Source organism: Durio zibethinus, chromosome 19 (genome assembly GCF_047325235.1).
Source record: "Durio zibethinus cultivar Kanyao isolate XHJ-2024 chromosome 19, ASM4732523v1, whole genome shotgun sequence".
Classification (NCBI taxonomy): Eukaryota; Viridiplantae; Streptophyta; class Magnoliopsida; order Malvales; family Malvaceae; genus Durio; species Durio zibethinus.
The window spans coordinates 23201182-23229120 of record NC_143180.1 but is presented as its reverse complement, the minus strand read 5'-3'; the positions used below and the strand labels follow the sequence as shown (position 1 = coordinate 23229120).

The following is a 27939-nucleotide window of genomic DNA, read 5'->3' as shown; positions in this document are numbered from 1 at the left end:
TAAAACTTAATTAATATAAAAACTTGGATCCCGAATGTTGGGCTATACATTGGGTTTCGGGTTTTCAAACCCAAATAAATTAAATTACGGATCTTTTAAATCCAAACACCCATATAAATAATTTGATGCAATTAGAACCTAAATAAGTTCAATTGAACTTTTAAATATGCTCACAAATTATTTGAATAAATTTAAGTATTTATAAAATTTCATAAATTACATAATTTTAGTTATTTTATGTATCATGAAAATAAATTATTGATATAGACATCTACGTTAGCATATTTTATCAGGCAACTTCTATATCTTATTTAATACATATATATTTATATATAAAGTAATCATATGCTTGAAAATTTTCATTATTAAGAAAACACTTGCCCTTATGCCTGAACTTAGTACAATTTAGAATATTATCATTTAATTTGAATCAAATTAGGAGAGTAGATCATATTATGTAAGAAAAAAATTATAATTCCAAGAGTTTTTATCCCATGGATTCAGTTTGGTGGAAGTTACAATGGAATTTTTACGTGACTTAATCATAGTCACAAAATTGTAACTCCTAATAAATGGATAGAATTTTGTTTTAAATATTTCAATTGGTTAAATTTGGTTTTTATTAATAAATCTAATCTCAATTTGTATTTTTTTGGTTGTGGTTTAACTACTTCAAAATTATGTAATAACTTCCACAAAATCAAGTCTATGAGACCATAACTCTTCATAACCAACACATGTGGACATTGATTTTATCATAAAATACACTCAAAACACAAAATGTAATTGAAACACTCCAAACCATAGCAAGCAGCAAACTAATTTAACCTTACATGCATCGAATCAAACATTAAACTTCCTAGCTACAAGGAAAAGAGCATTTTTTTTGTGCATAGCAAGACCAGGCATCACATCAAAGTCTAAGTCATCCTTGTCCGTCCCAACCGGCATTTCCCAATCAAATTTGCAAAGCAGATTGGCAAGGGCAAGCTCTACAGTTGCAACTCCCATATGTATTCCAGGACAGCTCCTTCTTCCAGCACCAAATGGTATGAGCCCAAAGTCATGTCCCTTGAAGTCGATGGAGCTGCCAATGAATCTCTCAGGATAGAACTCTCCAGGGTTTTCCCACGCTTCAGGATCTCTTCCTACTGCCCATGCATTCACGAAAACTAGTGTTTTGGCAGGTATTTCATACCCGGCTATATTGCACTTCCTAATTGTTTCTCGTGGCAGTAATAATGGAGCCGTTGGTTGCAATCTGAATGTTTCTTTTATCACAGCTTTAAGATATGGCAAACCTTGAATATCATCTTCATCTACGAAACCTTTGTTTCCATTGAGATTTCTGATTTCCTCTTGAACTTTTTTCATAGACCTAGGATTCTTCATTAGGAAGGTCATTGCCCAAATCACGGTTGCAGCACTGGTGTCGGTCCCACCAACAAATACATTCTACATAAAAAGAAAACAAAATGGGTAACAATCGTACTCCTACTAGGAAGTTAGAAAATTAATGATAACCCTGAATAAATGAGTACATTTTATTTGAGAATTTTTAAAATATATTGTTTCATTTCAGCCTTAAACTAAAACTTTCATGTTTATCATTATTAATTTTGTTTTTCTTTTTTCTTTTTTTTTTAAAGAGGGCTGTAGTTTGAAAATGAGAAAAAAGGTTAAATTATATACTGAAATATAAATCCCAAATTTGTAATAAATAATTATGTAAATCAACTTAATTAAATTTCGAATTTTCATCCGTGATCTTTTAAATTATTCCAAATACATGCTTCCTCCTCCATCAATTAATGTGACATTAAATTCTTGACAATATTTAACAGACAATTAGTGCCATGTGTATTTAAATTGTGGATTGATTGATCATTTGAACATTCACATGGAACAGAAGTGCCTAATTGCATCAAGCTTCTAACATTTGACTGCCAAAAAAAATGAAATTTGAAACAATTTTAAATTGTCAAGGGAGATTTTTAGGTTAATGATGAACACGAAACATTTTTTAAAAAATCGTGATATGAATAAAATTTACTAAAAAATAACTAAAATAAGTTTTGAGTGAAGATCGATTACCATCAGCACAGCTTTTATGTGATCGAAAGTGAGATCAACTTGAAACACACGATCCTTCCATATTTGTATTAGAACATCAAGAAAATCCTCTTGCTCGGGTTTTGGCCGATTTGGATCAAGATGTTCATCAATGAGTTCTTGATGAAAGGTATCAAAGTCTTTGAAATTTTTTTCTAGACGACCAAGTAAACCGGAGAGTCTATCGACCCAACCCATGAAAGGGATATAATCAGAAAAGAAGAAGCTCCCAAGCATGGCCTGAGTTTCCTTAAGCAACGCATCGAATCTACTTCTTTCAGTTCCTTCTTCTTCATATCTCTTGCCGAAACTTACTCTATAAATTATTCTACTCGTAAGACACATCAATGCCTCACTCAAATTGATTGGTTTCGAACCGACTGATGCTTTGGATACCTTTTCGATCATTTGAGCAACTTCATCTTCTCGAATGGGACGATGAAGTAACACTCTATTAGGGTTAAAGAGATGGACGACGCATATTTTCCTAATCTCTCTCCAATAAGAATTATAAGGTGAAAAAACCAAATCTAAGCCATTATAAGATAACTTTTGCTGGCCACATAAAGTAGGCCTGCTACAAAAATCGAGGTCATGGGTTTTCATGATCTCTTTGGCCATGTTTGCCGAAGAAATTACTAGAGTTTGTCTATGACCAAGTTGCAAGGACATTAAAGGACCATATTTTTGAGAGAGCTCCCAAAGATAAATATGAGTAGCCGCTGAGCTATTAAGCTGGAGTAAGCTGCCGATCAAGGGAAGACCAGGTGGGCCAGGGGGATGAAGAAACTTGGCAGCATTTTTGTTTCTATGTTTTTGGAGAAAGAAGAGGATGAAGCTAGGAAGGAATAGAAGAACAAAGAAAAGCGACAATCCCATTGAAAATTTCTAATTTAGAGTAATCCACTCAATATTTGACCAACTTGTGAAAATCTGGAAGAAGAGTGTTCCCTTATATAGACTTTAGCCGACAAATGTGTCCAAACATTTCAGGAAACAAACAATAAGCTGCAGATTCATGCATGATAACCATCCCGCATGCGCATGTATTGTTTCGTTAATTTGACTCTCATTTGAATTAAAATAATGTTTTTAAATATAATAATTTTGATTTAAATGTTCCAAAAAAGTATAAGAATTACATTATTATAAATTAATTCATACTCATATATATATATATATATATAAAAGGAATTAATTTACTCTAATTTAAAATTTTTTAATTTTACATAACTTTTTAATCATTGATTTTAATAAATTTAGGGGATGCGATTCAATCATTTTCTTCTCTTTTTGAGTTATCACGATAGTATAAAATTTTTTAATTTTACATTAGTTTCTAACATTGATTTTAATAAATCTAATGATAAAATTAAATCATTTTTCTTTTTTGAATTATGTCTTTCTTTTTTAAGATTTATTAAAATTTATAATTAAAAAAATGTAAAACTACAAAGTTTTATATTAATGCAAATGAATCCTTTCTCATATATATATATATATATATATATATATATATTGGTTACAAAAGTAAAACAAAAATACTAAAAGATTTTAAATTCCGATGGAATTGTGCCCATGCATCTACGAAAATTAAACAACCTACAATTACTCTCGGAATTATTTAACCAAAAAAGGAATTTATACTTTTTTTATTGTTCTATTAATTTTTTCCTTATATAAAAAATAATAAATTCTGTTTTTATAGAAGTTTTTTTTTTAATTGGGGAGCGGATATTCAAATTTTGTTTTTAAATGGAGGATAATGCACCAAACAATTAAGTCAAATTATGGGTACAATAGTTTTTATCTCAAAACTAAAATAGCTAAGGAAATTTAGTTATATTCTGATTTAAAATTTAATCCAAATTTAATAAATACAATTAATATCTAAATTTATTTCAAACTAAATAAAAAAAATTTTATCCAAACCAAATCAAATACTATAAATTCAAATCAATTTTTAATTTTTTTAATTTTTTTCTCACCTCTTACTTTTTAATTATAATTCTTATTTGTTCACTTTTATTTTAGATAAAAATTGTGACCCGAGATGGATCATGGAAACTGTTATTAAAAAAAAGTAAGTTATTAAAAAAAGTAACATTATACATTAAAAAAGAGAAGCTGTTAAAAATTGATTATAAATTAATTCAGTTCACAGAGATTTTCCTTTTTTTATTTTAATGAAATTGTTGCAACTGGAGCTATTTGTAAATACAAATTAACTCTATAAATGTCAATAAAATTAATATAAATTATTAAGATTTAAAATTTAAATGTAAAGTATTGGATTCAAATTCCCATGATTTTATTAATAGACAATCAATGAATTCAAAAAGTTTAAGAAATTTAGCAAATTTCTTTATAAATTAACAATTTATTTTGATCTTAAAAATAAAATAATTTCTTTTATTTTAAAATTTTTTCTACCATAAAAATTAATTTTATAAATTCAAAATATAAACAGTAATTTTTGTATAAAGAAAGTCGTAGTTTGAACTAAAAATATATATAAATATTATTTTTTAAAAATAATTTTATAAATTAATTAAATTAAATTACGAATTAATATCTTCGTTTAAAAGAGAACTTTTTACATCATTGCTTACATCAGATATTTAAATAATTGATTCTCTCTTATCTTCACAGTTGTATGTCATTATAAATAAGTGGTTAGCGCGAAACCACCTTTTTCTTTCTGACTATAGGTTTGGAACGACTGAAATTCTACTTTCTTTGTTAGTTGGCAATAAATGTCCATAATTATGATCAAAGAAGTCAGATAATTTGATAGAGTCTTTGAAAAAAATTTAGATAAAATTATTTAAAATTTGTAAAATTTTTTATTAAAAATAATTAAATTAAAAAATTTTATTATATAGGTCAAATGTGCTCAATTTGATAAAATTAATCAATTAATTAATCCGAAAAACTCAATATTAAATTTTTTTCACTGTATTTCAATTTTATTATTTTTTTTTATCATAACACTTTCAAATTAATTTGTTGAAACTTTATTAAAACTTTTATTAAATTCCAAAGACGGCCATCTAAGTCTTTGAGCAACAAACTTCCTCTAACTTTCTTTGCCTTATCTTTTTCTTTCCTTAGCTCTTGTTTTTTCTACCTTATCCACCCAAATCCTCCATAAGCCAGAGACTTTACTTATTCTTCTGTATTTCACCATTTCCCTGTCGATCCATCTATCTTCACTGGCGATCGTGAGAAAAATTCTCTTAAGCCTCTTGAAACTGTAATCTCTTCTCTCTTTTTCTGGCTTCATGAATGCTTTTTCCTTTTCACTTACAATTTATTTTAAAATAATATATTTTTTTCTTGGTATAGTAGTAAAACTTGCTTGAAAGCATGTGATACTTTCCATTTACAAGATAATTGCTAGTTATTAATTTTTTTTGTTATTTAATTGATACTTTCAATGGTACGTTGGAATTTCTCTAGTTACCAACTTCTTTTATTTATGGTTTTTTTTTTTTTTATCGATTTCGGCTCCTATTGTTTTGCAAATAATAATTTTTGAAAAATAATTTTTGAAAATAATTTATATTTTTTAATTGAAAGAAAAAATTTTTTTTGTTTGAATAAATTAGTGAAATATATTTTTGTTTTTTAATTATTTTTAATTAATATTAATATAATTATTAAAATATTAAAAATTATTTGTTATTAAAATTATTAATATTAAAAAATAATTATATTTTAATAATAATACTTAATATTAAAATATTATATTAATATAAAATATTTAAAAATAAAACTATTTATTTTTTATATTATTTATTAATATATTAATACATTATTTTTAAATATTTATTATATTATTATATTAATAATATGTTATTTATTAATATGTTATAATAATATTTATTAATATAATAATATTTATTGATATAGTATTATATTATTTATTAATATAATATTATTTATAAATAATATTATATTAATAAATATTTTTAAAATATATATTTTTAAAATTTATAAGATAATTTTCAAAAGTAATTTATTATTTATTTATTAATAAATTATTTTTCGTTTATTAATCAATTTTTCATTAAATATACATTTAAAAATATAAAAATTATTTTTCACGAAACAAATTAAGTCTTATTAAAAATTATATATCATATCATAATTTAAAGTTTTGCTTCGAGGAGAGGTTTTATTTTTTCAAAGTTCTAAATGTCGCAAAATTTTCTAAAATTGTTTTAAAGAGGTTTTTTGCTTTTGTTGAAGTGAATAAAATATTAAAATAGAAATCATATATTTGTTATAAAAAAATTTAAATTGATCATCGATTAGATGACTCTAATGCTCTAACTCATTAAAAGTGATATGTGAGCTAAAAGAATAGCAGCACCTGTAATGACAGAGTAGAGGAGGAGAGAAAGAAGAAGGGAGCGATCTAGTCCCACGTCTCATGGCGTCACCCACTGTTTGTCTATAAAGCGCGGACATGCGGCTACTCTTTCTGTATCAATGTTGTATTCGTGTTTGACACGAACATATCATCGATACAGTAAAATACATACTAACCAAGCTAGGACACGATAAAAAAATAAAAATCTAGTTGCGCACCATCTCGACAAGTTTTTTTTTAGATTTAACTTTCCGTTTTTTTTTTTTTTGAAAATCTTGTTAGATAAGAAAAAAAAAGAGTAGATGCATTTACCTATAATTTTTTAATAATTTTTCAATATCGATGGGCAACAACCGATAGCAGTGATGATGATAGAGCGGTTGAGCAGGGAAAGAAAGCAGGAAAATAACAAAAAAAAAAAAAAAAAAGCAAGAAAAAGAAGAAATGCAAAAATCGGTAAGGCATGTTTTAGAAGACCAAACATGATTTTTGACTTTTTTTTATAAACCAAAAAGTAAAAAAAAAATAAAATAAAATTAGAAAGTAATATAACTTGTCGCATTTCCTGAAAGATTATATACATTATTTCATTGTTTGAGCTATATTGATATTTCATCATTTTGAAATAATTAATATCTTTTATATATTTAAAAATAATTTTTTTCTTATATAATTAAGAATATTTTATTTATTATAAAATATAGTTTTAAATTGAAAAATGAAATATTAAAAATTGATATTTACACATACATTGAGTATTTTAACATAAAATATATAAAAAAATTTTATTATTCATATCCATGTCTTTTTTTAAAAATTATTTTATTGTCTTATTCGTGTTTGTGTAGCATCGCTTCTTTATTGCATGTTCGTATTCCTGTTTTAAAGTGTATTATATGTCATAATATTATAGCGAAAAAAAATCTAAACAAAAACAATGTGCAAAAAGAGAAATCGACTATACTTTATTTTAGTATATTAATCCTTGTACCTATTTACTTATAAAAATTTAGAAATCAATAAATCTCACAATGAAGCACGAGAGCAAATGAATTAGTAACAATAAAACTTGGTTTCCTTATAACAATAAAATTTGTTTGTTTTTTAATACTTATAAATTTATTTTTAAATAAATATTTCATCCATATTTGGCTATGTTGTCCATTTGCATGGTACTTCCATTTTGTTAACGAAGGTAGGTCTAGTTATTGTTTTATTTTGTAATACTTGTTGAACATATATTTTGCTTCATGCTTTGAATACCTATCTGTGATTATTATGTTTCAATTTCTAGTTTATATTAGGTATTATTACAAGAAGAAGAGCTGTTGGCAATACGATCTTCTGAGTTTTAGGAATTAACTTGGAAAAGTTTTAGGGTTCATTATGGCAGGAGATTTAGGAGTTAATGGCAGAATTTCCTTTATGTGAAAAGTTCCTTTTTCCTCATCATTAGGTTATTGTTACTGCTTTATTGTGTAAGCTTACTAAACTTTTATGTTGCTTCATCTTTTATATACCTGTCTTTGACCATTACGTTTAAATTTCTAATTTATACTAGGTATTATTGCAACAAAGATGAGCTATTGGCAACACAATCTTTTGAGTTTTTGAACTTTAACTTGAAAGAGTTTTAGGGTTCATTATAGCAGGAGATTTAGGAGTTAAACAACAGAATTTCCTTTGTGTGAGAAGATTTTTTCCTCCTCATCATGTTTTTGTTACTGTTTTATTTTGTAATGCTTGCTAAATATATATTTTGCTCTATGCTTTGAATACTTATCTCTGACTATTACGTTTAAATTTTTAGTAAATATCAGGTATCATTGCTACCAGAAGAGGAGCTATTGGAATACAATCTTCTAAGTTTTCGGACTTAACTAGTGTGCCAAGAAATTTAGGATTTAATGGTAAAATTTCTCTTGTTTGAAAGGCTATTTTTCCTCTTCATTAGGTTCTTTTTCTGTCTTTCTTTTTGCTTCTTCTCGATTTGAATTGAAGAATTTTATTTTAGTTTGCTATATGTTTTTATATAGAATTCACACTAAGCCAATGACCAAAGGGTTGGATTTGTGAGACTGAAGAAATTAAAATCATTTTGTTGACATTAGTATTTGAGTCATGGAATTGATGATTAGTTCTGTCCTTTATGTCCTTTGAAGGTTGGAGAACTAGACTACCAAAGAGTGACCTTGAAGGAGAAGAGTATTTATGAGCTTATTATAAAAATTGATGCTAACGTTATTAACACTTCCAAATCTCTTTACTTTGGATAAAATAATTTTGAGAGTAAAAAATCAGCATGAGAATCATATCAAACACATTTATTTTGAAAAAAATAAAACTCATTGGATAGAATTTTTACCCATGAAATGGAGAAATGATAACTATTGACCCCAATGTGATTCATGAGATGCAAATCTTCTTGTTACAAAATCATTAGTGATCAAAACAATCACTTTTCCCATCTCTTGTATTAAGAAATTCTCTTTTCTATTAGTAGGTAGTATTATAATTATTAAACCAATAATGATTATATCTGTAATGTGCAAATCTGTGAATTTGACCATTAAATATCAATGAAGTAATTATCAAGAAATTTTTAATTAAGTGTGATTTGTTACTTAATTAAATCTATTTTTTTTTAATGACTTTAAGTTTAACTAAAAAATCTTAAAAGAATAGGTTTTGGTTTACATTACAGAATTAAGTTTATAGGGATAGTATTAACATTCTCATAGTGATCATTCAAAGGATGATATTAATTAATATTATATTATCTTTAACAGCCTTAATTAAATTCATCTCTATTTTTAATATTTTTATTGCTTTTTTTATTATTTAAATATAAAAAATTTTCTTAAATTTTCTTCAACATTTTCATTGAACCTCTAAATAATTTTTTCCCTTCAATAGTTTTCAAGAAAATAATTCTGTTTTTTTCAAGAGGTTTCCTCATTAGATTAATTAAATATTTTATAAAAATAATTCATTTTTATTTTTAAAACATTTTAAATTAATTTTAATATTTTCCTTTAATTCTGTTATTTTGGAAATAAAATGAAAATCTTTGACATTCTAATTTTTTAAATTGTTTACTCACATAGAAAATTTTAAGAAAATTTTACGCTCACAAATTTCTTAAAAGTTTCATTAGTCAAATTCCCCACTTATTTCAAAATTTATTAAGCATTATGTGATAAAATGCATATACAATTATCAATTACATTCTCAACTCTTTTATCCCTTTTTTATTTTAACAATTAATTTTCTATCAATTTAATTTTTTTCATTTTTATTTTTAGAAATAAATGAAAATTCGTAATATTGAAATAATTTTCTAAATTCTCCAACACTTCGATGAAATTTAGAAAAATTCTCATTTAGAAATTTTTTAGAAAATTGCACACTTTTGAATTTCTTAAAATTTCATCCTTGGACTAAATGGTGTGTTTACAATTGTCTATCATCGTATATTTTTTGTGAAATAGAAATTGTGTGAAGACATATAAACAATTATTACATTGAGGTTTGGTTTGTCTGAAGAACTTTAAAATTTTATTTATTTTATTTTATTTTTTAATGCTCCTTTAAACAAAGGTGTGAGTGATGTGGGTTTCACCTCTAGTACTCTTCTTAGTGTTGAAAACTAAGATTGATAATGAGTCATTAATCGATTTATTTATATTTCAGGAATCAATACTGATTTCAATATCACAATCGTATTTATCAAAAAGCTTAGTTCGAAAATAGTAAACAAGATATTAGAAGAATTAAAGCTCTAAACCTTATTAGGGATAAACCTAGCATTTACTTATCCATTTCAAACCAACATCCTGACTTGCTTATGGATTAAAGAGCATGCCTTTCCTTTTTATTCTTGATGACAAGCAATTTGTATAAAGAAATTATATGTTACGTGCAGTCATGCATACATCTAATGCATGCATCTAGAAAAATACCTGTGGGTTGATAACCTTGAGTTCTTTATCAATCATTAAATAATGCAAATAATGTGTTATCGAACAATTGTATTAAATTAAGTAGTTCATCCCATTATATTACAAAGACAATAAAGACTAACTAAAAAAACATGTAATGTGATCTAGTATAAATGACATACTTAGATGATAGTACAAGAATATGCCTCGAGGGCATATTTAGAACATTCCGTTTTATGCCTAATCTATATGGCAAGATTTTACATCACATGCTAGACATGAGTTTACATTGTAAAAATTTTCACCGTCTATAACCCAAAAAAAAAAAAATCCTAATTATAACTAAATGGTATGCATTATGCATTCCTAAGACTACATGATATTTGATCATGGAGGATATGTCACTTGCACATAATTTAATGAGAAGTCTAAGATGCCTAAAGATTTTAGGAATTATACCTGAGTAGATTGTCTTAATACAAGATCCAATAAGACAACTATAGGTCTGAGCTTGTGAGTTGGGTTTAATGTAGCTGTGTTTTATCTTGATTAGAACTGTTCGGGTTAAGACCAAGCTTTAGCTAGATCAAGCCCTTTGAAAGAATTTTAGATTGGTAAGAACTCTTCAAACAAAATTTGGGTGTTGGGACTCTTTTAGAGCACTTTGGTGAAACAATAACTTTTAAGGTTAAGTTTTGGTTGGACTTAAACTCTTTGAGTAGAGTTTTGATTTGATTGGACTTTTTGGACAGAGTTTTGGTTGTGTTGGGAATATTGACTCAAATCCTATAAGAGATTTGAGACATGGGAAGAAGCAAGTCCAGAGAAGCTCGATTCAAGAAAAGAGTTCAAGTTCAAGTTTTGAAGATTGAGGATTGGTTTGTATGAAGCGTGAAGACACAAGAGAAGAGAAGATGATTGTAAGAGTTCCATTGCAGGTGGAGCCAAGCATGTCTAGCATAAAGACAGATGATTGATGGAATTTGAGTCAAGGTGGAGATTGTTGAGAATATTGACTCAAATCCCGTAAGAGATTTGTTTGAGATTTGTTAAAAATTTATTTGAGATTTGTCAGATATTGCTTGATGGACAAGAAGACTTGCAAATGAAGAATTCCAAGAGAAAGAGGATTCTTAATAGGTAAGTTTAACTTGCAAGAGAAGAATTCTAAAAGGAAAGGGATTCTTAATAGGCAAGTTTGACTTACAGAAAAAGAATTCTAAGAGGAGAGGGATTCTGAATGGGCAAGTTTGTATGGTTATAAATATACGAAGTCTCTACAGGGTTAGGTATGAGAAAAAAGATGTAAGAGAGTTGTAGGATTTTGTGGGATAGACACCTCATAGAAGTATTGGGGCTCTACGTCTTATGGGTGTGTATGTTTGTTTGTGAGTGGACTAGAGGAGATTGAGAGGGTCCACATAGGTATAATGTACGGGAGCATATGGGTATGTGTTTGGTTATGTTTAAAGGGTGGACAAGGATTTGGGTTTGTGTTTAGTGGACTAGAGGAGATTGAGAGGGTCCACATAGGTATGATGTATGGGAGCATATGGGTATGTGTTTGGTTATGTTGAAAGGGTGCACAAGGGTTTGGGTTTGTGTTTATTTGGGTTGAGAATACTCCATAGGACTAGAGGAGATTGAGAGTGTCTTATTAGTATTGATTGTTGAGTGAGGTTGATGATATGATGTATGTTTGTAATTCTCTACAACTAGTTGATCTTGTTTCTCATCCGTGGATGTAGGTCAGTTGAATCGAACCACGTTAAATTGTTGTCTCTTATGTGTTTGATTTATTGTTTGATTTCGCTTTCGCTGGTGTGATTGGATTGAAGGCTTTTAGTCCAACAGGTTGGACTTTGACCTTTCAGATAGAGTTTTGGTTGGATTTGGAAAGATGATATGGTTGAGATGACGTGGTTGAGATGATATGCCTAGTGATGTGGCAAGTGATGTGGATTTAGGTTCTTCAGGGTTTTCGTGAAAAGTTAGATAGAGGTTTGTAATAAGTTGGAAGCTTTAAGTGAGGTTTTAGGCTACTTCGGTGGTTATGGATGGATAAGGGAGGTGTTTTGGACGTTCGAAATCGGAGAGATGATGAGATTTCCTCTAGATTTAAAGAAAAATTTTGGAGAAGGTTTAGAATTGAGTTTGTCAAAGAGGGACAAGAGAATTGCTTGAGGTGTGTTGAATGAAAATTTGGAGGCTTTAGGCTTAGAATTCATTTGGGAAATAAGTTATGCGGGAATTTATATTTGAACAATTACAAACAAAATTAAGAGAACTAATGATTTATTGCCTATAACATTAAAATGCAAACTTTAAAAAATATTTAATGTTTCTACAAATTGAATGTTTGAGATGACAATCCACATCCTCAAATTTCATAATGGAAATTTAATCTATATCAAAGCATATTTCCATTGTTCTATAAGTTCTTTGAGTGAAGGGGCAACTATTGATATGTGCTTAAATCCTTTCTTTCAATTGGTTGTATCTCATATGATAATTGCATTTATTATTTGGATCACAACTCTCTACTGATGGATTTAGAGTTATTTTCAAAGGCATAGGGTAATGTACTGATGTTTTACTAGTAAAGGCAAAAGATCAGGAATTAGAATTGAAAATTTTTCTTGATTGTTTCTTGGTCATCTTTAGTTACTCATTGGTTGGATAATAGATAAAGAGACGAGAGTAAGTGGAATTGTTTGAAGGCAAAGGTTTGCTTGAAAGGTTAATTGTGGGATTGGTTAATAAAGATAAGGCCTTTGAAAGAAGTTATGTATGGTTAGATAGTAAAATTAGTTCATCTGATAAGAATGGTGTAGAGTAAAGCCTACTACCCATTGCCCTTCATAAATTACTGATTGAGCATCTCTTTCTTTTTAGATGCACCACCTTTTTTTTCCCTCATCTGTTTCAAGTTTTTACACATAATCTCTGTGTTTTTGCAGGTCAAGAGCCATGTCCGTCGTTGAAGCTGCTTTATCTGTTTTCTTTGAAGGGTTGTTTAGTAAGTTGGCCTCTTCTGAGTTTCTCAACTTTGTAACTGAGAAGGAAGTTTGCGAGGAACTCAAGAAGTTGGAAAAGACTTTGCGCAATATTCATGCAGTGCTAGATGATGCAGAGAAGGACCGGCATGTGAAAAGTTGGTTGGTCCAGCTTCAAGACTTGGCATACGATGCGGATGACATATGGGATGAGTTTGCTACTGAAGCTTTGCGACTCAAGTTAAAGAGGGAACATCAAGATCACAGCGCCAGTAAGGTACAAAAGCTTGTTCATACTTGCGTTACCAGGTTCAGCAGTCATTTATCATTTAATAAGGAAATGATGTCCAAGATAAAAGAAATCACTGCTAGATTTCAAAATTTAGAAGCACAAAAAAGTGTCTTGGCTTTGACTAAAAGTGGTGGTGGGAGGCCAAAAAGAGCATCGGAATGGCGATCAACCACTTGCTTGGTGAATGAAACTCAAATCTGCGGTCGGGAAAAAGACAAGGAAGCAATCCTTGAATTGATTTCTGGGAGTGATAATAGCAATAATTTTGGAGCTTCTGTGATTCCCATCGTTTGCATGGGAGGGATTGGCAAAACAACGCTTGCTCAGCTTGTCTACAATGATAGTCGTGTAGATAATCGTTTTGATCTTAAAGCATGGGTCTGTGTTTCTGACGACTTTAAGATGGAGGAGATAACGAAATCAATTTTGCGATCTGTTAGTTCTGAATCTTCTAATGCTGGAGATTATTTGAATAAGCTTCAAACAGAATTGAAGAAGAAGCTGGTGGAGAAAAAACTACCTCTGATTTTGGAAGATTTTTGGCATCAAAACTATGATGATTGGAGTCGTCTAATATCCCCTTTTGGCGTAGGAACTACGACTGTTGTGACAACACGTGATAAAACTGTTTCATCAATGGTGGGTACTATCCCAGATTATAAGCTGCCAACGTTGTCAGATGATGATTGCATTTCTATATTAACTCAGCATGCATTAGGAGCAAAAGATTTTAGTGGGCATCCAAACTTAGGAGAATTTGTTGTACAGATTGCGAAAAGGTGCAAGGGTTTGCCCTTGGCAGCTAAGACCATTGGAGGCCTTTTGCGCAATAAGGTGGACATTGGTAAATGGGAAGAGATACTAAAAAGTGAGATTTGGAATTTACCAGAAGAGAGGAGTAACATATTTCCAGCTTTACGATTAAGCTCTCATCATCTTCCTGCAGATCTAAAGCGATGTTTTGCTTACTGTGCCATACTCCCCAAAGACTATGAATTTACCGAGGAAGAAATAGTCTTGTTATGGATGGCAGAAGGCTTTCTGCGAGTGGAAGCTACAAAGCAAAATGAAGATTTGGGTCATGAGTACTTTCAAGAACTTGTACAAAGGTCATTTTTTGAAATATCCAACAAGGATGAGTCTCGATATATGATGCATGATCTGATTAATGATTTGGCTCAATCAGTTGCCAAAGATATATGCTTCAGAGTGGAGGATGACAAGGCATTGAACGTTTCCAGTCATGCTCGCCATTCATCTTACATTGGCGGTAGGAAAGACAGAATTAAAAAGTTCCAAGTCTTTTACGGAAAGAAGGGTTTAAGAACCTTCCTACCGTTGAAGATGCCCGAAGGGTGGAGGTATATCTCTAATCAAGTTCTCAGTGAGTTGTTGCCAGAATTTAAATACTTAAGGGTGTTTTCTTTACAAGGGTGCTACCTGACGGAGTTTCCCAATATTATTGGAGATTTGGTGCATCTACGTTATCTAAATTTTTCTTACACTCAAATCAAAACTCTGCCGAATTCAATGTGCAAGCTTTACAATTTAGAGACCCTGCTGTTGCGGGGGTGTTCTCGTCTTGAAGAGTTTCCTTCTGAAATGAGATTTTCAATTAACCTAAGGCATCTTGACATTAGAGGTTCAGATTCAATAAAAATGATGCCAATGGGAATCGGTGAACTAACCAATCTCCAAACATTGACAAATTTTGTTGTCAGTCAAGACAATGGCCGTCAGATAAGGGAGATGGAGAATTTGTCTAATCTTAAGGGTGGACTTGTTATTTCAGAATTGCAGAATGTTGTCAAAGCTCAAGATGCATGGGTGGCTGGGTTATGTTATAAGTCGAACCTTCGTGATTTAGCTTTGGAGTGGAGTTATAATTTCACCGGCGAAGAAATTCACAAGGACGTGTTGGATTCACTCCAACCTCCAAAAATGCTTGAAAGGCTTACCATCGAATGTTATGGAGGTGAAACATTCCCAAATTGGTTCGGAGATCCTTCATTTGAAAAGCTATCGATTCTGGATCTGTGTTACTGTCCAAATTGCACATTATTACCAGCTGTTGGAAGATTACCGTCGCTAAAATCACTTCTTATCCAGAGGATGAGTAAGGTAAAAAATGTGGGTGCTAATTTTTTTGGAAAGGATCTGTCGATTAATGCATTTCCGTCACTAGAGAGATTACGTTTTCAGGACCTGCCAGAATCGGAGGAATGGGATCCCTGTGAAGTTGATGAAAATGTAAGGAGTTTCCAACACCTTCATGAGCTCATCATTTCAAATTGCCCCAAGTTGTTAGGAAGTTTACCTAATCGTCTTCCTTCCTTGAAGAAGCTAAAGATTAATTTGTGTCAACAACTGAGAAGTCTACCTGGTTGTCTTCCTTCATTGGAGGAACTTGTGATTCAAGAATGTGAGCAGTTGGTAGTTTCACTCTCAAGCCTTCCAAAGTTGTCTGACTTGGAAATTAATGGGTGCCAAGAGGTGGCGTCTACAAGTTGTGCAAATTCTGGCTCATTCATTGAAAGAGTCTCTCTTTCAGACATTTCAAAATTCACTTCTCCAACGGATGGGATGATGTTAGGGTTGATAAAAGCTGAACGTCTTTATATACGTGGATGTGAGGAGCTAATTTCTTCAAGGCAGAACCAGGAAGGACCCTCAACACATTTGAGGCCTATTCGCTTTTTGGAAATTCATAATTGCTCAAGACTTGTTTCCATAGGGGCAGAGGACGAAAAGGAAGAGCATATGCAGTTAGGAATCCCTTACCATATTGAACATTTGAGCATACACTGTTGTGAAAGGCTAGACTTGCCTCCAAACGTAAGACGTTTAACCATTAAGGAGTGTGAGAATTTGCAGTACTTGCTGGATGGAGTAAATAACAACATCAACAGCACGCCTCTTCTAAAGCACTTGGTGATTGAAAATTGTAAGTCTCTGATATCTTTATCCTCGAGGGCCGAGTTACCTATTAGGCTTCAACATGTTGACATTTATGGTTGTGAAAAGTTGACATCCTTGTCATCCAATGGCAAGTTACCTGTGGGGCTTAAATACCTCGATATAAGGAGATGCAGAGCACTAGAGTCCATAGCTCAAGAAATTGAAGAGAACTGTTCCCTTGAATCGATAATTATCTGTAGTTGTGATAATTTGAGATCTTTGCCTCGTGAATCAAACAAGCTCAGATATCTTAGCCTTTCTCGGTGTGAAAAACTCCATGCCTTACCTAACTGCATCCACAACATCGTCTCTATGCGAGAATTGTTCATATTTGATTGTCCAAGTGTGACATCATTTCCGGAAGAGGGGTTCCCTGCCAATCTCACTTCAGTTACAATGTGGCAACCCAATATTTGCAAGTCAGTGATCGAGTGCGGTTTGCACAAACTCACCTGCCTTAAACATTTGTCCATCAACGGTGCTTCTCTAGATGTGGTGTCTTTCCCATGTGAGGAAATGCTTCTGCCCCGCACTCTCACCTCCCTCACCATCTTCGGTTTTCCAAACCTGGAAACTCTATCCTCCAAAGGCTTTCAAAATCTCAAATTTCTTGAATCATTGGAAATCCGAAGCTGCCCCGGGATAAAATTCCTTCCGGAAAAGGAGATGTTTGACTCACTTTTGCAACTAGATATTGTTGACTGTCCACTGCTAAGAGAACGATGCAAGGAGGATGAAGGACAAGAGTGGCCCCAAATAGCCCACATTCCTTGCATTCTAATTGCTAATTTGTTACCGGAAGGAACGCCCAGAAATCAGGTATATGTCAACTTTGCGGTTATATGCTACTTATTTGAAGAACATTAACATACTATTAAATCAAGTGCTCAAGTGATTTATATTCTTGATTATTATTATTTTTTTATTTCATAATAAAATATTCATTAGTTCAATCCATTACACAACTTTTTGTTTTAGAATGAAATGAAATATATATAAAAAAATCTATGTTTAACAAAACTACATGGACTAAATTCATTAAAATTGAAGTTAGACTAAACCGATAGGATTGAGGTAGTAAAGGAATCAAATTCAGACTTTAACCTTTTAAGTTTAACTATTGATAAAATCCTGGTTATTAAATTGGGGACAGGTATTTTTGAAGCTCATTTGTTAGAAACGAGTGAATCTCTTTTATGCAAAACTTTTGATTGTAGTGTAATCTATATTTGCAGAATTGAGAAAGAAGTTCTTCGTTCCATCATGGAGTATAATGGTTTAATTTAGAAGTTATTGGAACTTGCAGATGGTTCTCTCCAGGTTTGATACATAGATTCAATGTTTTGCTACCATTTTAAAAGAAAATTTAAGAATAGTTTCAGAATGAGTAGGTCTTATCAGCTGATTTCTATATTTTTTTTTCTTGTGTTAATGACTCATTCATGATATCCTCATGTCTTTGGCTGTTCTTTACGTGTACTTCCTTTCTGCCATACCTATGTTTGGTAACAGAAAAGACTATGGCATTGGATTGTTTACTAAAAGTTAGAAAATTTTAGAAAATTCTTTTTTGTAGTCTATGAAACGTATTTCTTTCAGTCTTCTGGTAAAAATTCCCTATAGGACAATTTCAAGAACAGAACAGAACAGATGTGTGAAATGTTTATATCTATTAATCATTTTGTTTCATTGACTTCTGATTTTTTTTTTCTTTTTGCAGAATCATTCAAGAATAGTTTCAGAGGCTAGTGAGTGGTGCCTTCATAGGAGCACACAAAGTGGTTTGCAAAAGCAGATGGAAAGACCTGAAAAAGAAGAATGCTGTTTACTTAGCTGAAGCATGCATTGCCTTCATTGCTGTCAAATTGACCATATGGTAGCCTGAATGAGTCAGTCCCAAAATCTCTGCCTCAAACCCATTGAGAACTCAATTTCTTTTAAATGATGAGATATTAAAGATTTATTGCCAGACTTGGGAGTGAGGACAGTGTCAGTGGCGCCAAAATTCCCTCAAGGGAAACATTGTTTCCTATGAAAGTGGTAATGTTACAACTATACACAGACTGCCAAAAAAATTAGTTATTTCCAGGGTTCTGAAATCATTTTGAAAGGTTCTTCTTTTATAGTGAAGGAAAATCTTTTATATTTTATGTTTAATTTACCATAATTTTGTCTTTTAAACTGCATAAGGTGCTCTTCCAGAACCAGCAATAAGTGCCTTGAACATTCCAAATCCGTGAATCGTGTTCCACCATTCATAACCCATATATCATACTCTTTGAGTATATAGGTTCCTTGTTTATGATCAGAAACCATATATTATAAGAAATCATAATACTTAGCATAATGAAAATTTCCAGCCTTGTTAGGATTCCTTTCCTTTTTTTTCTCCCCTTTTTGGTACTACCATTTTTATCCCAAATGCTTCAAAACAAAAATCTGATGTTGTGGAACTTGTCTGACAGGACGAAATAACTTCAATTCAATTCATTGGTGGTTTCGAAGTTCTTAGGGCAGCAGCTCCTTACCTACAGCAGAAATCTTTGTCCGTGTCAGTGGTGCAAGCATAAATGATAAGATAGGGTAAGAACTGCATCAAGCAGGTAAAATTGGCTGAGCGAGGGCCTTCTATAAATGCAAAATTGATATTCGAAATGTAACAGTGTTAAAATTCGTTGTAATATTATTCTGTTGTGCAATAATGTTTAGAAGTTCATTCCACTCTAGCACAATTCTTCATATTGATGCCATAACATATCCGATCCATAAAACATTGATCAAAAGTCTTTGTTTTATCCGATGATAGTTTCTTTCAGCTTGTTGGAGCCACAAATGAAAATCCTTGCCTGGATTGAGCTTTTGACGAACATGAGGTTTTATGATAAACAATGTAAAGCAACAGAGCTTCATGTGGTTTTCTTTTATGCTTGCTTTGAGAACCGTTTGCCTTTATGTATGAATTTTTAACTATTTATAGTAGGCACTAAACATTTTTATATGCTTCTTAGATCCTTATAAGCATTCTGGGTCGGCATGAAGAAACATCTACGTTGATCGAGACAATGTGTTCGAGCTGCTAAGCACAAGTATTGGTTTGAGGAGCTCATTTCAATCAGCAAATCAGGGGGATGTCCTATGTCTTGACATAAAAGAACACAAACTCAAGCATCCATTTATTCTGCAGAAGCTTATAAATAACTATGCTCAATTTATTCCGCAGAATTCAGATCAACTTCTTCATGTGAATCGAGCTTGCGAAAAAGGCCTGTGTTTCTTTAAGGAGTCTAAACTGAATCAGCATGCTACTCCAAATATTGTCTCATAAATTATGTAAACCCTGCATTGTACTTCCTTCAAAATGAATGCAAAAAACATCACAGCTTATTTTAGGCAATTTTTGTAGCTTGGATTTTTTATGCGACTCATAATTATTGCTATGTTCAACAACTGGACATCTTAAGTCGGGATATCAGTATTTGTCAACTCGCAACAGTGGATCACAATTCTAGCATGTATCATGCTCAATAATGGAGGAAAACCATCCCTTACAAGCTTAAAATTTTTCCATTGCATCAGAACTTTTGTTTTCTGTTAGTGATTTTCATTCTCTCTTTATTTTCCATGTTCACATTCTGTTTCAGTACAAGAACTGGGTTACCAGAACTTGAAACAAAAAGAAACCATAAATATTTAAATACTGGAAAGTTATGTTGTCACCACAAATCATGCAGCCTATCCAAATGCCTGTGAACCGAAACATAACATTTTGATAAACCGAATGCCTGTAAACTGAAACTTATCACTTCTATTAACAGAACATAAAATAAACTGGCAGGAAAGACAGGAAGCACTCAAACTTCTAAATTTACAACGTAAAACTTTGTCATGGATGGGTTAGATTTCAATTATGAAGTAAGGATACGTTTGAACCTCTTGCATATTTGTGTTACATTTGTAACACTTTAATGCTTTCGACATACGTACCAGCGGGCCATGTCAGAATACATTACATATCGAACTTGATCGGATGCGATGAAAAAAAAGGAAAAAGATGAAAATCAACCTGATATCTATTATATATTTTTAATATATGATTAAATATATAAAAAATACTCTTTTTTTATTATCTATCTTGCCATATTCGCATCCTTAATTTTTACAAATTATCATGATGTCACCATATACATATTACATCGTAAAAATGTCCGTGTCTATGCTTCGTAGGATTCCATATAAATCATAAGAACATCCTAATAAAAATAAAAAACAAATATCTGGAATTTTGACCTTTTAGAAAGATGATGGACAGTTAGTTATACTAGTCTGGATGATAAGTGAAGTTCAGTTTCAGGGTACGAAGCAATTTCAGCTTTTTACTACCACAACTATAGCCTAATAGATCAAATGACCTCTCAAGACAACCATAGTTGGTAGATGCAGCATAAAACAGATGGACTCAATCAATTTCTAACTCATACCCCAAGATTGGATTTTATCATTTGTATCCAAGTGAATGCATATAATCTATCAATCAAATCACAAAGTGATAATACACAAACACAAATAAGTACAAACCTCTCTTCCATAAGCCATAAATATTCAAATATATAATTAAGATTCATGTAATTAATGTAATTAATTTTTTAAAAAACATTTTTTGCTAGGAAATATATCTTATTATATATTTAATTGGATATAATTTTGATAAAAAAAAATGCATATAATTTTGAATATAGAATATTAAAAAACAAATTAAATTTAATGGAAAAAATTAGAGTAATAATTTAAAAAGATTGTCTCTTATTCCACTATGTCTTTGGTAAGTTTCATATAAATTTTATTTTTTTTTTTAATATATAATTATATTTTTATTCTTTTTTTTTTTTCTTTTTTTTTTATTTTTTTTTTTTTTCTTTTTTTTTTTATTTTTTTTTTCATTTTTTTTTTTTTTTATTTTCTTTTTTTTTTAATTTTTTCTTTTTTTTTATATATTTTTTTTTTATTTTATTTTTATTTTTTTTTTTTTTTTCTTTATTTTTTTTTTTTTTTTTTTTTACTTTATTTTTTTCTTTTTTTTTTTTTTTCTTTTTATTATTTTTTTTTTTTTTTTTTTTTTTATTCTTTTTTTTTTTTTTTTCTTATTTTTTTCTTTTATTTTTTATTAATTTTTTTTTTTTTTTTTTTATTTTTTTTTTTTATTCTTTTTTTTATTCTTTTTTAATTTTTTTTAAATTTTTATTTCTTTTTTATATTTTTTTTATATTTTTCTATTAATAAGAGAAATATAATCTTATTATTCTATATTTAATTGGATATAATTTTGATAAAAAAAAGATGCATATAATTTTGAATATAAAATATTAAAAAACAAATTAAATTTAACGGAAAAAATTATAGTAATAATTTAAAAAGATTATGTCTCTTATTCCACTATGTCTTTGGTAAGTTTCATAATTTTAAAAATTTTAAAATTTAAAATTTAAATATTTGATCTTTTATTTGAATTTCATAAATTACATAATTTTTTGCTATCCTATCTTCTGCGTTCTTGGTTTTCAAACTTCCACTTTAATTAAAAATTTTGATTTTCCTGTTAAGCTCTAATTTGGTTGCTTAGGATGGTGGATTAGCCACCATGACCCTGAACAAGGTGATCACGGGAGGGAAGAGTGAAGCTGCAGGGGGAGGCTGGCAGCATGAAATCGACAGCCAGCCGCTCTCTTCGGATGGTGCCATTCACGGCAGCATCACATCACTGCCACCAATTTTTTATTTCGATTTTCCTCCTTTTTATTTACTTTTTAAAATTAAATGAATAAAACTTAATTAATATAAAAACTTGGATCCCCGAATGTTGGGCTATACATTGGGTTTCGGGTTTTCAAACCCAAATAAATTAAATTATGGATCTTTTAAATTCAAACACCCATATAAATAATCTGATGCAATTATAACCTAAATAAGTTCAATTAAACTTTTAAATATGCTCACAAATTATTTGAATAAAATTAAGTATTTATAAAATTTCATAAATTACATAATTTTAGTTATTTTATGTATCATGAAAATAAATTATTGACATAGGCATCTACGTTAGCATATTTTATCATACAACTTCTATATCTTATGTAATATATATTTATATATAAAGTAATCATATGCTTGAAAATTTTCATTATTAACAAAACACTTGCCCTTGTGCCTGAAACTTAGTACAATTTAGAATATTATCATTTAATTTGAATCAAATTAGGAGAGTAGATCATATTATGTAAGAAAAAAATTATAAATTCCAGGAGTTTTTATCCCATGGATTCAGTTTGGTGGAAGTTACAATGGAATTTTTACGTGACTTAATCATAGTCACAAAATTGTAACTCCTAATAAATAGATAGAATTTTGTTTTAAATATATCAATTGGTTAAATTTGGTTTTTATTAATAAATCTAATCTCAATTTGTATTTTTTTGGTTGTGGTTTAACTACTTCAAAATTCTGTTATAACTTCCACAAAATCAAGTCTATGAGACCATAATTCTTCATAACCAACACAGGTGGACAATGATTTTATCATAAAATACACTCAAAACACAAAATGTAATTGAAACACTCCAAACCATAGCAAGTAGCAAACTAATTTAACCTTACATGCATCGAATCAAACATTAAACTTCCTAGCTACAAGGAAAAGAGCATTTTTTTTGTGCATAGCAAGACCAGGCATCACATCAAAGTCTAAGTCATCCTTGTCCGTCCCAACCGGCATTTCCCAATCAAATTTGCAAAGCAGATTGGCAAGGGCAAGCTCTACAGTTGCAACTCCCATATGTATTCCAGGACAGCTCCTTCTTCCAGCACCAAATGGTATGAGCCCAAAGTCATGTCCCTTGAAGTCGATGGAGCTGCCAATGAATCTCTCAGGATAGAACTCTCCAGGGTTTTCCCAAGCTTCAGGATCTCTTCCTACTGCCCATGCATTCACGAAAACTAGTGTTTTGGCAGGTATTTCATACCCGGCTATATTGCACTTCCCAATTGTTTCTCGTGGCACTAATAATGGAGCCGTTGGTTGCAATCTGAATGTTTCTTTTATCACAGCTTTAAGATATGGCAAACCTTGAATATCATCTTCATCTACGAAACCTTCGTTTCCATTGAGATTTCTGATTTCCTCTTGAACTTTTTTCATAGACCTAGGATTCTTCATTAGGAAGGTCATTGCCCAAATCACGGTTGCAGCACTGGTGTCGGTCCCACCAACAAATACATTCTACATAAAAAGAAAACAAAATGGGTAACAATCGTACTCCTACTAGGAAGTTAGAAAATTAATGATAACCCTGAATAAATGAGTATATTTTATTTGAGACTTTTTAAATATATTGTTTCATTTCAGCCTTAAACTAAAACTTTCATGTTTATCATTACTAATTCTGTTTTTCTTTTTCTTTTTTTTAAAGAGGGCTGTAGTTTGAAAATGAGAAAACAGGTTAAATTATATACTGAAATTTAAATCCCAAATTTGTAATAAATAATTATGTAAATCAACTTAATTAAATTTCGAATTTCCATCCATGATCTTTTAAATTATTCCAAATACATGCTTCCTCCTCCATCAATTAATGTGACATTAAATTCTTGACAATATTTAACAGACAATTAGTGCCATGTGTATTTAAATTGTGGATTGATTGATCATTTGAACATTCACATGGAACAGAAGTGCCTAATTGCATCAAGCTTCTAACATTTGACTGCCAAAAAAAATGAAATTTGAAACAATTTTAAAATGTCAAGGGAGATTTTTAGGTTAATGATGAACACGAAACATTTTTTAAGAAATCGTGATATGAATAAAATTTACTAAAAAATAACTAAAATAAGTTTTGAGTGAAGATCGATTACCATCAGCACAGCTTTTATGTGATCGAAAGTGAGATCAACTTGAAACACACGATCCTTCCATATTTGTAGTAAAACATCAAGAAAATCCTTTTGCTTGGGTTTTGGCCGATTTGGATCAAGATGTTCATCAATGAGTTCTTGATAAAAGGTATCAAAGTCTTTGAAATTTTTTTCTAGACGACCAAGGAAACCGGAGAGTCTATCGACCCAACCCATGAAAGGGATATAATCAGAAAAGAAGAAGCTCCCAAGCATGGCCTGAGTTTCCTTAAGCAACGCATCGAATCTACATCTTTCAGTTCCTTCTTCATATCTCTTGCCGAAACTTACTCTATAAATTATTCTACTCGTAAGACACATCAATGCCTCACTCAAATTGATTGGTTTCGAACCGACTGATGCTTTGGATACCTTTTCGATCATTTGAGCAACTTCATCTTCTCGAATGGGACGATGAAGTAACACTCTATTAGGGTTAAAGAGATGGACGACGCATATTTTCCTAATCTCTCTCCAATAAGAATTATAAGGTGAAAAAACCAAATCTAAGCCATTATAAGATAACTTTTGCTGGCCACATAAAGTAGGCCTGCTACAAAAATCGAGGTCATGGGTTTTCATGATCTCTTTGGCCATGTTTGCCGAAGAAATTACTAGAGTTTGTCTATGACCAAGTTGCAAGGACATTAAAGGACCATATTTTTGAGAGAGCTCCCAAAGATAAATATGAGTAGCCGCTGAGCTATTAAGCTGGAGTAAGCTGCCGATCAAGGGAAGACGAGGTGGGCCAGGGGGATGAAGAAACTTGGCAGCATTTTTGTTTCTATGTTTTTGGAGAAAGAAGAGGATGAAGCTAGGAAGGAATAGAAGAACAAAGAAAAGCGACAATCCCATTGAAAATTTCTAATTTAGAGTAATCCACTCAATATTTGACCAACTTGTGAAAATCTGGAAGAAGAGTGTTCCCTTATATAGACTTTAGCCGACAAATGTGTCCAAACATTTCAGGAAACAAACAATAAGCTGCAGATTCATGCATGATAACCATCCCGCATGCGCATGTATTGTTTCGTTAATTTGACTCTCATTTGAATTAAAATAATGTTTTTAAATATAATAATTTTGATTTAAATGTTCCAAAAAAGTATAAGAATTACATTATTATAAATTAATTCATACTCATATATATATATATATATAAAAGGAATTAATTTACTCTAATTTAAAATTTTTTAATTTTACATAACTTTTTAATCATTGATTTTAATAAATTTAGGGGATGCGATTCAATCATTTTTTTCTCTTTTTGAGTTATCACGATAGTATAAAAATTTTTAATTTTACATTAGTTTCTAACATTGATTTTAATAAATCTAATGATGAAATTAAATCATTTTTCTTTTTTGAATTATGTCTTTCTTTTTTAAGATTTATTGAAATTAATAATTAAAAAAATGTAAAACTACAAAGTTTTATATTAATGCAAATGAATCCTTTCTCATATATATATATATATATATATATATATTGGTTACAAAAGTAAAACAAAAATACTAAAAGATTTTAAATTCCGATGGAATTGTGCCCATGCATCTACGAAAATTAAACAACCTACAATTACTTTCGGAATTATTTAACCAAAAAAGGAATTTATACTTTTTTTATTGTTCTATTAATTTTTTCCTTATATAAAAAATAATAAATTCTGTTTTTATAGAAGTTTTTTTTTTAATTGGGGAGCGGATATTCAAATTTTGTTTTTTAAATGGAGGATAATGCACCAAACAATTAAGTCAAATTATGGGTACAATAGTTTTTATCTCAAAACTAAAATAGCTAAGGAAATTTAGTTATATTTCAAAGGAAAAATGATGACAAAGAAAACCTGACCTTGGATGGAAGCTCCTTTTCTTTATCGGCTGCGAGTCGGCTATTGGAAAAGTCAATAATAAAAACAAGATATTGAATTTATATTCCATACATTGTCTTCATATAGAACTATATTTATCTATGTATGACACTTCAAAAAAATTAATTTTAAAATTTTAAAATCTCAAAAAGCAAATACACTTAATTTTAAAAATATGTTTAAAATTAATTTTTTATAAAATATCATTGTGTGATTCACTTCTAATATATAACATTTATACACATAATGCATCAAATATAAATCTTTAAATCTTTAAATGTTCATAGTTGTTGCTGGTTCTTATTTTATCTAATCGTACACATTTAACACTAATAGCTTTTCTTACCTTCATGCCATATGTGGGTGGAAGAGAGAAAAATATAATTAAATAGAAATAATATGGCAAGTTTTTTATTATTGCACGAAAATTTAAAAAATCATTCAAAACATGGATATAATAATAATAATAATAATAATTTTAGTAAATGCGAATGGTGTGATTATCCTCACTTTTATATTTTCTTTACCATTTGTATTTCTTTGATTTCTCCATGCAACAGTATTAATCAAACTTATAATGAAAGGAAAAAAATGCAAAAAATAAAGTTGGGCATTACAATGATTTTTGTGTAATAATCAAACAAAGATAGTCAAGGACGGAAAGCATCAAGAAAGAAAAATGAGCTTGGATGCATGCACGCATGCATCAATAATTCCTTAATTGTCGAATTAACGCGTTCTGTATCAGCCTATAAGTTTGATTTTACAAGAAAGAGTAGATGAATATAAGGATGATAAAACAACATGTATGTGATAGATTTCAATATGTCATAATTCAATAGATTCATTTTTATTTCTTTAAATAATGGATTCATTTTTATTTCTTTAAATAAAAATTGAGCTAAGTATTATCTTTTTAAACTATTTAGGTCAAGATAACATAATGTTTGAGGCGCTCTGTCCGACACTTTTAAAGATATATAAAGAATATTTTTTATTATTTATTTAATTTTATTTATATATATTATACCGATAAAGATATTATTTAATATTTTAATTTAATAAAAAACATATATTTATATATAATTAATTTGTAATTTATAATAAAAAATAAATACTCTTATATTTATCTATATGTTGTCTTCCTTTAAAACATGACATGAAAAAAATATATCCAAATCAAATCAAATACTATAAATTCAAATCAATTTTTAATTTTTTTAATTTTTTTTCTCACCTCTTACTTTTTAATTATAATTCTTATATATTCACTTTTATTTTAGATAAAAATTATGACCCGAGATGGATCATGGAAAAGAGTCTGAAGGGATTTGCCCTCCAAAGTAAGTTATTAAAAAAAAGTAACATTATACATTAAAAAAGAGAAGCTGTTAAAAATTGATTATAAATTAATTCAGTTGACAGAGACTTTCCTTTTCTGTTTTAAT

General features: G+C 29.9%; 3 protein-coding genes across 11 annotated transcripts; 1 reads left to right on the top strand and 2 right to left on the bottom strand.

Moving 5' to 3' along the window:
* Positions 1 to 690: 690 nt before the first annotated feature.
* On the bottom strand, positions 691 to 3039 carry LOC111309645 (cytochrome P450 83B1-like). The gene is made up of 2 exons (XM_022908644.2): positions 2095 to 3039; positions 691 to 1455 (listed from the first exon to the last, which is right to left on the bottom strand). The coding sequence occupies exons 1-2, from the start codon at positions 2989 to 2991 to the stop codon at positions 844 to 846; spliced, it is 1509 nt and encodes a 502-aa protein (XP_022764379.2). The 5' UTR covers positions 2992 to 3039; the 3' UTR covers positions 691 to 843.
* Positions 3040 to 5171: 2132 nt separating this feature from the next.
* LOC111309971 (putative disease resistance RPP13-like protein 1) lies at positions 5172 to 20071 on the top strand. Of its 9 annotated transcripts, XM_089748852.1 has the most exons (7): positions 5172 to 5368; positions 8301 to 8400; positions 13392 to 17496; positions 17913 to 17997; positions 18398 to 18717; positions 19143 to 19260; positions 19686 to 20071. In XM_089748852.1, the coding sequence occupies exons 3-4, from the start codon at positions 13402 to 13404 to the stop codon at positions 17916 to 17918; spliced, it is 4101 nt and encodes a 1366-aa protein (XP_089604978.1). In that variant the 5' UTR covers positions 5172 to 5368; positions 8301 to 8400; positions 13392 to 13401; the 3' UTR covers positions 17919 to 17997; positions 18398 to 18717; positions 19143 to 19260; positions 19686 to 20071. The 9 variants fall into 9 exon arrangements, with proteins under 9 accessions (XP_089604978.1, XP_089604979.1, XP_089604975.1 ...); XM_089748853.1 differs by lacking the exon at positions 8301 to 8400; XM_089748849.1 differs by lacking the exon at positions 17913 to 17997.
* Positions 20072 to 23242: 3171 nt separating this feature from the next.
* Positions 23243 to 25519, bottom strand: LOC149513555 (cytochrome P450 83B1-like). The gene is made up of 2 exons (XM_089748854.1): positions 24583 to 25519; positions 23243 to 23947 (listed from the first exon to the last, which is right to left on the bottom strand). Exons 1-2 carry the CDS (start codon positions 25474 to 25476, stop codon positions 23336 to 23338), a joined length of 1506 nt encoding a protein of 501 aa, XP_089604980.1. The 5' UTR covers positions 25477 to 25519; the 3' UTR covers positions 23243 to 23335.
* Positions 25520 to 27939: the final 2420 nt, after the last annotated feature.

Bases quoted from the DNA above. Each gene is read 5' to 3' on its own strand.
- LOC111309645 (XM_022908644.2), bottom strand. From the start codon at position 2,991: ATGGGATTGTCGCTTTTCTTTGTTCTTCTATTCCTTCCTAGCTTCATC. The intron at 1,456-2,094 runs GTAATCGATCTT...CTTTTTATGTAG, and splicing joins ACATAAAAGCTGTGCTGATG to AATGTATTTGTTGGTGGGAC.
- LOC111309971 (XM_089748845.1), top strand. From the start codon at position 11,537: ATGAAGAATTCCAAGAGAAAGAGGATTCTTAATAG. The intron at 11,572-13,391 runs GTAAGTTTAACT...GTGTTTTTGCAG, and splicing joins AGAAAGAGGATTCTTAATAG to GTCAAGAGCCATGTCCGTCG. The intron at 17,497-18,397 runs GTATATGTCAAC...TTCTTTTTGCAG, and splicing joins AAGGAACGCCCAGAAATCAG to AATCATTCAAGAATAGTTTC.
- LOC149513555 (XM_089748854.1), bottom strand. From the start codon at position 25,476: ATGGGATTGTCGCTTTTCTTTGTTCTTCTATTCCTTCCTAGCTTCATC. The intron at 23,948-24,582 runs GTAATCGATCTT...CTTTTTATGTAG, and splicing joins ACATAAAAGCTGTGCTGATG to AATGTATTTGTTGGTGGGAC.